The sequence below is a fragment of the Orbicella faveolata genome, unplaced genomic scaffold (genome assembly GCF_042242905.1).
Source record: "Orbicella faveolata isolate gen_17 unplaced genomic scaffold, um_ofav_v1 contig_25, whole genome shotgun sequence".
NCBI classification, from domain to species: Eukaryota; Metazoa; Cnidaria; class Anthozoa; order Scleractinia; family Merulinidae; genus Orbicella; species Orbicella faveolata.
In genome coordinates, this window is record NW_028301553.1 from 8,602,939 (window position 1) to 8,614,479 (window position 11,541).

Here is an 11,541-nt window from a genome sequence, read left to right on the forward strand (position 1 = left end):
CAAAGACAAAATAAGAGAAAGACAGAAAAACAAGTGCAATAGAAAGAGAAAAACTAACTCCGTGTGGCTTTGCTTGATGTTACCGAAGTGCGCTGGTAGTGTAAATTGCGCACGCGCTGATAGGGTAACTTCCAATAGATATCGGGCGCACTTCCGGTTTCTTTAAATGCTAAAGGAAACGCGGTTTTTGATTAAATCCAGCTTTTTTCGACGAATTTCGATTAAAGCTAACGTTGGCAACATAGCTATACCTTTTTCGAAATCATACTTTTTTCAGAAAATTACGAATTTTTCAATATTTTGAAATGCTCTCAAATTCTGACCTTTTAGAAATGAAACAAAATCGATGCATAGCGTAATGAGGATTTAAATTAATGTATTAAATCAATGAAAAAAATCCCGAGAAAGTAATTTGCCTGGGAGCCTTTGCATTTTTCTGTATTAGTCACATGACCATGGGCGTGGCCTGATGACGTAATCACCAGTGTTTCTAATCATGAAAAAGTTGAAATACATGAAATAACTCTGAACTAACTAAAAATGATGAAGTTATATGAGACTAAATTTTCCTTCGCAACGGCTCGAAAAGATCGGTTAATGGGCCCTTAATGTGCTATGGCAGTTTAGTTACCTTTACGAACTTCAAGTTACTAATCAACTAAGTGGTAACCATTTAGTCTCCTGACAGAGGCTCTTTAAAAGTAAAAAGACAATGGGTCGAACCTGGACCGTTCCAACGAACTTGAGTATTAGTGAATCGCGTGTCCCAAACATGTTTATTTGACGACATTGCATTACCGTTGATGACCGCAATGAACTCGTTGCTATAAGAAACTTTCATAAAGAGACGTCAGCAATGAATTGGATTTCTTATTTTTTTATGCACGAAGTGTTTATAAGAGGGAGCAATTAATACCAACAGCCGATATATTTTGAAAGCCGGAAAATCAACTGTAGTCTTGGTTACGGTTTCAGAACCAATAATCTGTACTTTGGTTTGTTTTACTTTCTTTTCAATTTTCTCTTCCGATGGTTTAAATAGCAGCCCTAAGTTCGATTAACGTGGAGGAGGTGAAAACAGCTATTTATCTTGACTGTGAAATGTATAGACCATTCACCATATGAAGCTAAGAGGTCGAGAATGCTCGTCGAGAAAATTGGATTAAACCCCTAGAGGAGACCAGTCTGGGTGTGGCTCGAGCTTTATTTGACTCCTAAAAGATACCAGTTAAAACGGGATAGGCTTGATTACCAGCCGCTGTTCGGGAAGAAGCCCGCGCTAGTAGGCCGGACTCGAGAGAACGGCGGAAATCGAGGAACGAGAGGGTCATTCTATATTTGAGAGGAGAGAGAGCCTGGGAACGAGGTTGGCGACGAGAGCCTGAGAACAAGGAATTCGCGTGATTTATTGTGACACCATCTTTTTCGTAAAGTTCCGTTCCGTTCATCCGAAAACAAAAACACGGCGTTTTCAAATTCCTCCAGTTTGTTTTTCGTGACGGAATAGTGTGGACGGTAGGCCTAACCTTAGAACTAAAGCCGAGTTTTCATATTTCTTCGGAGGGTAACAACCAAATAAAATTAACAACACATGCTTAATTTAAATGTGTTTGACGAGTGTCTTCTTTAATTTTAGGAATATACATATTTACATGGCTTAAATACAGTTCTTTGTGAAAGTTTTAAAATATATATTTTTTTCGGTTTACAAGAATTGCAACAAACCCGATGCGAACCAAACTATAAACAAATTTTACCCCCAAACAAGGAATTCAATTTGACCACTTAATAATTATTAAATATTAAACCGGTCAGTCATCAGATTTTATTATCGATACAACAGAATGCACAACACGGCTCCTTGAAGCTGCCGTTTAAGCTCCCTCTACCAAGCAACTAAAAATTATATTTATTATCTATTAATGTGACTATCACTAACACCATAATTCATAATATTGTCAAAAGCTTTAATCACAAGAGCGCTACGGTTAAACCCTTCAATATCAAGTTTTAATCTGAATTGTGTTTTTGTAATATAGGTAATTTGTATTTGTGCATATCGCGAAAATATCGGTGAATTTACAAATTTGGAACTTTGTACCATTATCGCGAGCTTTTGTTGATTTTCTTCGCTTTTCATGAGTTTTTAGTAGAAGTGTCGTAGCCACCTCAACCACAAGTCTAAAGCCATTTCTGGCTTAATTTGTGCTGTCAAGATATCACCACGCCCTTATAAAACGACGTTATATTTATATTGGGAAGTTAATTTCTAGCATTTGGATTGAAGCCTTTCAATTAAATTAAGTTCTTTAATTTAATATGATTACCAGAACATAAACTGTATGAAATGACCTGGAGAGTAATGTGAAAAGGCCATTCTCAGACTCAAAAAGGTTCTGAAGAGAACGTGCAGATGGCTTTTCAGTCCACCAAGATGGAATAGATGGAAAGACAAAACTACATTTTGATACTGTAAAAAGGAAAGAGGTATCACATTTATAGTGACAATTTTATATTGTTTATGAAGTAACTTGGAGTCCCTTGCACACTGTATGATTCCATTCCAAATTAGGGGATATTTGTAAATCAAAATTCATAAATAACACGGTTAAACTTTTGTCATTTTGTAGTTTCATAGAAAAGAAAGATCATTAACAATTTAGCCCCCAGAACTTCTTCATAAATCACCAAACAATATTGAGAATAACAAATGACAAAATTGCAACTGTGAGGGACATACCTAAATGTTGATTATAAACTTAGCAACCTGTTATTTATAATGTTTGAATAATGCAGTTTTAATCCAACATGTACTGTATTACCTTAGCACCTTAATGTACTGCATTTATTCAGACAAATTGCCTGGTCATTTATGACAAGCCTTTTTTGGCCAGACCCCTTTGGAATTATTAAACAATGCCTTGAGCAAATACTGACAAATCCACTGCAGTACATATTATTTAACATTCACCTTTATAAGTTGGCCTCAAACACCTAAAATACTCAAAGAACTTATCACACCTATTTTATCAAGCTGTTTTTTCACTTTTCCTGTTTGCCAGTTTTCCCAAGCTGATAATTTATTAAAACCATATGACTAACTAAATTATTGCAGAAGATTTCACTTTTACTAGTACAAGTTTGTGTGCATTGTCTAGAGAAATATTAGCACAGCATTTATTCAACTTTGTTATCATCATTTGATACAAACCCTCTATGTCATAAAATACCTTAATTTACTTGGCTTTTATCGGCATTAATTATTACTTCTTCTAATTCACCAGGAGATTTGTGGTAATTCTCTTGGATCTCATCTAGAAGTCTTATCAGGTTCCTTAAGCCAAACAAATAACCCGTGTCAGGTCCAGTTCGAGTTCGATCCCCTGAGAAACCACTGTGCGTCGTGTGAGCAAAATCAATCATGCGCACGTCAACCTTACAACGATGACTGGGGCACTGACAACTCTTGTTCAAATGACTTGAACTGTTATTGCGACTAACTTGATCCTGCTTGTTTCGACCATTTTCTTGCTCTTTGGCAGAACAGCAACAACTGTTTGTTGTCTCATCAATGTGTCCTTCATACATTAAGAGCAGTGAGCTTGAGTAAAAACGAAAAGAGTGTTGCTTCTCTATAACTTTGTGAAGCTTCCGAAGCTTATGAAGTAAAGGTTCTATCAACTCTGTTCTAAACTGTTGTCCATTGTGAAGAAAAGTAATGAGTTCTTCCTTAAAACCTTCTTCACACAACTTTAATCCATAGTATTTGTTTCGGCACATAAACCTTCCTGAATTCTGCTTATACACCTGCAAAGAAGAGAATGTTTTTGGTGACCACACGTGCACCAATAAAACTGCAGCATACAATGCAGATCATTAAATTAAGTAACACACATCACTAACAAACAACAATAACATAAAAAACACACTGGTTGCAAATACACATTTGCAAAGGTTACAAGTTTGAATCTCAATCTGAAACTTAAGTCTTAATTTTGTTCAAACTTGCTTTGTAACTACGTAAGTTGCAACATTTATAAACATAACAACATCTAGGTATCTTTGTCTTTTCTGTTTTAGCTGAAACTAACAGGTATATAGAACTCATAATCAGTATTTGCTGTTTACCTTTTTGCACACAAGCATAAATTAAACAGAACCTTTACTAATGTTTTTCCACTGGCTTCAGTTCAGTAGTGCGCATTTCCACTGGTATGTGCAAAAGTCAACATTAGGTGACCGTAACTTCCAAAAAATTAATGTTTTTCACACGCAAGGAATTTTTACAGGCTCTCTTTATAAATGCTGCCTTCTACAGTACTTGACTTTGAATTTTAACCAGAATCCCTGGGGGGTAATGGGCCGGTGCTACCAACTATACCCATTATTAAATAATTATTATGCTTTAAACCAAAGAAAGTATTTTTTTTTTACCTGCATACCACATGCCCTGATTCCAAGTGTTTTTGATGTGGATTTTTCAACTTTAGCCATTAGTCTGTCCCTCTTCTCACCAGTTGCGTCATCTCCATGTTGCCGTGTTCCCATTTTTAAGTCCAGAATACAAGGATTAGAAAATTGGTAAGCCACATTCTCCAAAACAATAAACTCTACTCAGAGTTAAGGTTTAAACACAAGATGGCGTGTGATAACATGAAAAAACTTTGGGAGATATTTTGCCACAAAGATTACATCCAGGGAAACACGGCTAGCCCTGAGTAAAAGGGAAATGCATGTCTCACACCAACAGTCAGTTCCAGTTTGTTTTTGGATCTGAGGATCTTGGATTTGGAAGTCAAACTCTTGACAGCCATCAGGGGCAGTATAAACTGATTGCTATAGAGAGGTGCTTTTTGTACAGAGGTTTTATGATGGAAATGTGAATAGTTTGGCCGACAGTTGGGAAGAAAAATCATGGACATTGTATCAAAGTGCTGTTATTGAGTGGTGGCTGGTAGTGGAGGTTCGACTGCATATCTTACTAAACAAGTGATAGCGCTTTTCTCCAAAAACATTCACCAAAGGTCTAGAAGACAACAAGTGCTGCGAGGTCCAAATAGAGTAACTGGCTGATTTGTAGGTTAACTATGGTCTTCGTAGCTGTCTTAGTGAAGTATAAAATCATCACCCTTTTTAAACAAAGTTGACTGATTGATTGACTTAATTATTGTTAATTTCAATACAGCTAAAAAGTTCAAGGTGACACAACTCAAAGTCTAAGATGAAGATGTTAAGATGTGACAATTCCAGAGGCACATGCAGTAAAAGGATACTATGTGTTTTAGATGATGAACCCAATGCTCTCATTTTGTTTAACTCTTCTTTGTGACAATGCAAACTCCAAGGGTTTGCACCTGCACTTCCTAAAATGCAACAAAAAAATAATGATTAGTCATGTGGTAAGTCCTCTTTTAAGCTCTAGTTAAATGCCTGCCAGGAGATGTCTACCTTGGAGGTAGAACACTGAACCAACAGTTGAACCCCACATGTTATCTCAAATTCTTAAGGGAAATGAAAAATGCATGCAGGCAAATGACTGGAAAAACATATCTGGGGGATGGTGGGAGGGATGGGGATGGAGGAGAATTTGAGATAGTGTGGTTCAAGATAGCATGGAATTTGAGTTAACTAAGTTCAAGAAAGCAGGGTTCAACTGTAAAGGATTCAACTGACTACAGCGGACATCTCCTCATCCTGACCTCCATAGGAAACACCAAACTTAAAGCAATAATCTAGCATTTGTTGTCCTGTTTTGAAGGCATGAGAAGAAAACAGGGATGAAAACAAGTAAATGTAAGAATCAGGAGAGAAAATACTCTAATGCATGAAATTATACATGCACGAATTACTTGTACAACATGCAACAGTTTGAGCAAGAAAGAAATTCCCTGCAGCCCCAAACAGTAAAATTGCATCTATGTGTGCTAACTCTTTGCTCAGTCAGTTAGGAGGTGTGCTTTAAGTATGGCACAATGTTGTCGACTGTAAATTCAAACAAGGTAAATTAGTATCATTTAGCACACATCAAGTACCATAAGTGTTGTTCCATCTGGCATAGGAGCTTGTGCAGTTCCCAATCTCAGGCCACCCGTGGGAGGCATTATCTAGAGAAGTAATAACACATGGTTTGTTCCACAACCAGCAGTCCCTACCCTGAAGCCCATATGACAAGGGATTTTACATTGTTTTTACAACAGCAAATGAATTTGGGACTTGCAAGGTAAGCTTGAATGGTTGGTATTGGTGTTACAATGAGGTATAATAATATTACATATGTGGACAAATCTATGGTGTTTTCCACATTACATCTAAACATCATTTACTGCAAAAAGGCCTAAGGCCTGTCCAAATGGGAAATGTTTGGCAACCAAACACTATCAAACATTGTTTGGTGACCAAACATTTTACCATTTGGCCACCTTGTTTGGTGCTGTTTGATTGTGTTTGATAAAATTTGAAGACCATCAAACATTCGATCAAACAACTTAAAACATTTCTTCTGTTCTCGTGTTTGATGGGCAATGTTTTGTTCATTTGGACAGCCGTATCAAACATGTTTAGCACGTGCTTGCTTACAATGCGTGCTCAGCGGCTTGTATCCATAGGTTGATCTGTGTTTGATCAAACATGTTTTAACTGTTTGGTCACTCACTTCAACATCAGCATGTTTGGTCACCAAACAATGTTTGATGATGTTTGGTCGCTGAACATTTCCAGTTTGGACAAGCCTTAAAATGTATGAATCATGTCCCTTTTTTTGTTAGTTTCTTTGAAATTCCAAGTTCAAGAGATTTCAGTCGGGAGCTTACTCTTTTCTTGCGCCATATTCTATGATAAGTGTAAACCATCCTTGCAAATCCCAAATACATATTTGCTGGCATGGGCAAGAAAAAAACATCTGGAATGTTTGACGCAGTCCTCATCAATACATGTACAGTAGAACCCTCCTTTCCTTTGACTTTGTCACTGTACAGGGCTGTGCTCTAGAAGTGCTCGGTTGACACAGGTGACTGGAAAAACTTACTTCTTTCAAATAAGCTTAAAATGAGCACTAGGCACCCAGGATATTACATGGTTAGGAACCTTTGGGCTCCTTGTAATTTTTCTTAGACCACAGCCTTGCTGTATAACAGTCAGTTAATAACAGGACTTTAGTGACAAGTTGGTAATCGGATTAACAGGATTCCACTGTACTCTATATAAAGGCAGTCCTACACACCTGCAGAATGTTCTGGCATATCTCCAGCATCAAATAAACCATCCTTTCTACTGCTCACTAATTCTAGCTTTCCACTCCGAAGTCGTACTCTAAATGGAAACAAAAACATAATTTCTTCATTAAGTTTTACTGACCAGTACATCCTATGAAAAACAAGTTATTGTGAGAAGTTCATTCCTAATCAAGATTACACAGCTTGCACACATACCTGTGTGGACCTTTATCCACTGTTTCAACAAAACCAATCCGTCGAGACCTCCTTTGCGGTGACCCTAACAAGTCTTCCCCACTGCTGTCGCTGTCAGAACTAGAGTTACAACTGTATTTAGATGAACCTTCTTTATTCTGACATTCTAAGGCCAACTTGTCTGGATGAGCGGTCAGATGAATGTAACCATCCTCGTCTTCTTTAAAGCTCACATAAACCACCCCTAAAAGAAAAATCAACCATTAGAGACCTTCTAAAAAAGAGAGCTTATACAATGGCTGTGCATGTGTGTTATAAATCTTGAATGAATGACATGAATGATCATCGCAGTTGTATACACAACTTAAGCAGCTGTGAAATTAAAGCCTGAAAGAAAGAAATTGATACAATTGTTTGCCATTCTCTGTAGAACAACAAGTTAACATGGAATGTCCACATTTTGTGTATCCTGGAGAACATGTACCAAATTTCTTTTGTGAATTTAATGCTATTCAAGATGTTCAGTTTTGAGATAACTTGGATAGTAATAGACTAATAGAATAGACAGTAATAACTCTGCAGTATTGATTCATAGGTTAAACAAAAATTCAGCTTTTTCTTTATCAACACTATCCTCAGTGTCACTGCTGTGGTGACTTAAACTCCATTTTCCTTACAAAATACATAGCTAACCAGGTCCACATATGTAAGTTATGTATATCACTGTTATACTTAAGTCAAGTAAGGCCAGTTGCGGTGAGCGGTAATATTTATTTTATTTTTGTTTTTTTTTTTTTTTTATAATAGCTCAAACAATTACAATTAAAATAATACTACCGTCACAAAACAGCCTTATCTACAGTTTACGTATCCACGCATTACATACAAACTTACAGTATGCTACAGAAAATACATTACAGAATTCAAAGAGAAGCTAACTCCAAGAGGGCTAATAACTAAATTCAGCCAAACAGAATTCTTCAATATCAGTCACATACTTTCCAAGTATTAGAATGGGTAAAGTTAATAATTATTCTACAGTACTAGAAAAAACATCAACTCTCATTCTTTTCTGTATGGACTTCAAGGTCAAAACTACTGTTCACATGTTTTAATGGCAGACAAGTGAATTAGTGATGAACCACAGTGCTGCAAATAATTGTTTTCTCTTGAAAGGACATATATCCAACTAAGACACCACCTTGATCGGACAAAACAAATTGTGTTTGGACATCACCAAGAAAAGTAAGATTTACTCAAGGTAGATTTTTATTCCTCCTTACTGTAAAATGATTTAGGGTAAAAAAGTTGTCAGGACATCATGTGCGACCACAGTTGGGATTTTGTCGAACATAAGCGAATTTTGGTCAGCCAATGTCCAATGACCGACTGTTATTTGCAGCCCTGGAATCAGGGAAAAACCTATGAGCGATTATCTATTATCTTAAGAAATTCTACATAATCCTGAAACTATGCATGTAGCTCTAACAAAATGGGTCAGGAGGGAGAGGGTAGAGGGGAGAGACCACTCTAGGATCCAGCTGCGTATATGAAATGACCAAAACCTCTTAAAACTTCCAAATTATTGATAGCCTGGAAACTCTATGATCACATTCATCTCTTTTCATGGTAAACAGAGGAGTGTTCCTTTCTAGAGCACAATATGAAAATTGAACTTCCTTTCACACTTCTGCCCCTCAGATGAAGAGTTCAATATTGGAACTCTGGGAATTGGAGTTATGGAAATTATTATTATTATTAATATTCAAAATGGGACTCAATTTGATGGGTGAATTTTGATTGGGATAACAACTTTCGCACAGCTTGATTTTCATGAACATTGGAATTTGCTAGGTTTTGTTTCTGCTTTTCTCTCTCTAATGCTCTTTTTTCAAAATGAACCAATGGATTTTCCTATCACTGGTGTCTGTAATTACATGTCCGAACACATCTGAAAATCTGATGAATTTTAATGACTATGGAACTTGCATATTGAAACAAACACTTGACCTGTTTGAATGTAACTGGTGCTTTTCACTTAGTTCGATTATGTTTTACATAAGGGTGAAACTGTGCTACTGTTATTCAGAACGATATATGAAACAACAACAGTGTCCACCTGAAAAAACACAAACAAACAAACAAACTTGACTGTCCAGCACTCTCTATCATAAATGGCTGCCAAACAGGGTTTTTTTTGCATGGCTCAGCATCAGGTTTGACTAAATGCAGAACAAGCTGACACTGACATCAAGAGGGGCCTGACAATCAATTCCTCATGTTACAAATGGGGCAATCATAGTCCAAATTACAGTCAGGGCCATAGCTAGTCACAGGCAAACCGAGGCACTTGTTGTTTATAGTCATCATAATTACCGTAAATACGTATGAAGAGAATTTAACCATGGACATTTCTAGCTATGGCCCTGACAATGATGGTGTGGGAATTTCACATTAATGTCAAAAAGGATGACGCAGCTTAAAACATCAAAACGACCCAATCCAAAAAAGAATATTAAACTAAAGGCAACTTCCTGCAATCAATAACATTTTTAAGCACTACTTGAATCTGTTCAAAGGCTGTTATTAAATCCATTATATCTGGTCACATATTAAATTTTCAGAAGTTTTTCGGAAATCCTGCAATGCAAGATACCACAAAATGATATTATGTTCTGCTCCAACTGGGCAGTTCCTATTTATAGCTAAGTGAAGGAGAAGAAAAAACAAGTGAAACCAAAGTTTACTAGCAAATATTAATATTAGCAAATTTGTACTTTTTCCAAAGGAGGACATTCGCAAACACATAAAAATGAAGCTGAAAAATCTTTCTCTAGTATCTTAACGAGGGCAAGAAAGATGTGGGAAAAATAACAACAAAATCAGCTGCATTAAAATCGAATTTGATCACAAAATATCTTGCATGTTATCTTTGTTACAATATTCAGTATGAAATGTGTGAAGCCAGCACTAAAATATATATGAGGACATTTTCACAACAATGCCAAACGAGATCGAAACAATTTCGCGTAAAAACAACGCCGAAAAGAATTGTTCATTATATAAGGCCAATATTGATACTTTCGTTATGGTTGAATGCAAAATCGATGCACCATAATATTGTTCTTTGCTAATGGCTAACTGCTTCGTCATTTAACTTCACAACTTCACCACGACGTGGGGCAAAAACGTTTCGTTTCAAATCGCAGGCAAACACAAAATTGGATTTATAGGAGACCATGCGAGTCGGCGAACGGTGTATCACGTTGCAAATAAACGCCGGGTGTCCTGCATCGAGCGATGTTGACAGGAAAACAAGACAGACAACGACCCAAATCAAAACAACAAAACGCAGACTGGCCGTCCTTGAGAAAAGAAAACATTGATGGCAACGCCGGCGAAATAACACGGTTGCACATTCGGCTTATAACCCACGTTGTTGTTTCTAATCTCTCGCAATCCCCAGATAATAAAAATCTAGGCTTTATATTCAATTTTTCACTGCTAGATTCGACGCGACAGTGTCATATCAATAAATTCGACGTGACTAGAGTGTCTTCGCAAAGCTGTCGTATAAAGAAGAATGAATTTTCTGAACGATAAACTTAACCGATTTCAACCGGACTAACATGGCAAAAAAGCATAAACAGCGCAAAATCCTTAAGAAAGGGACGATGACTGACAAAAGGTATGATGAAATTGCAAACGTTGGACACTTAAAACTACGTACAACGATCGCGACTAAAAAATGCGAAAAATTAAACAAGAGATTGTCAGCCTTACCTCGATATTCCGGTGTAAATGGGTGCATCTCTGATGGCAGCTCTTCGTAAAAGCGATGCTCTCGTTGATTTAAGGGCTTGCAAACTGAAACATCGTCAAATTTCATCATGGAGGAATGCCCTCCAACTTGGTGAACGAACGGTTCCAAAGGGACAAAATCTCGTTTCGTAACCGGCATAACCGCCATAAGCTCTTTCTCCCTTGAAAAGACACAATTAACACAAAACTACTACCAAGAAAATTGTCTGTTCTTTATAAACCAGGAAATCGCTTTTAAAATTCAGTAAAGGAGGCAAGGAAACGCCACAAAGAACAATTTCCCTTTCTGCCGTCACGGGATTTCGACATGTCA

At 37.0% G+C, this 11,541-nt stretch overlaps 1 protein-coding gene across 2 annotated transcripts; it reads right to left on the minus strand.

The window, feature by feature from the left end:
• Window positions 1–1,595: 1,595 nt before the first annotated feature.
• On the minus strand, window positions 1,596–11,376 carry LOC110050302 (inositol hexakisphosphate kinase 1-like). Of its 2 annotated transcripts, XM_020756215.2 has the most exons (7): window positions 11,190–11,376; window positions 7,428–7,650; window positions 7,220–7,308; window positions 6,033–6,104; window positions 5,274–5,363; window positions 4,435–4,610; window positions 1,596–3,807 (listed from the first exon to the last, which is right to left on the minus strand). In XM_020756215.2, exons 1-7 carry the CDS (start codon window positions 11,374–11,376, stop codon window positions 3,232–3,234), a joined length of 1,413 nt encoding a protein of 470 aa, XP_020611874.2. In that variant the 3' UTR covers window positions 1,596–3,231. The 2 variants fall into 2 exon arrangements, with proteins under 2 accessions (XP_020611874.2, XP_020611875.2); XM_020756216.2 differs by lacking the exon at window positions 6,033–6,104.
• Window positions 11,377–11,541: the final 165 nt, after the last annotated feature.

Coding starts and splice junctions, on each gene's coding strand:
- LOC110050302 (XM_020756215.2), bottom strand. CDS start 11,376: ATGGCGGTTATGCCGGTTACGAAACGAGATTTTGTCCCTTTGGAACCG. Junction 7,309..7,427: donor GTGGATAAAGGTCCACACAG/GTATGTGTGCAA, acceptor GTTTCCATTTAG/AGTACGACTTCGGAGTGGAA. Junction 4,611..5,273: donor TTCATCATCTAAAACACATA/GTATCCTTTTAC, acceptor AACTCTGAGTAG/AGTTTATTGTTTTGGAGAAT.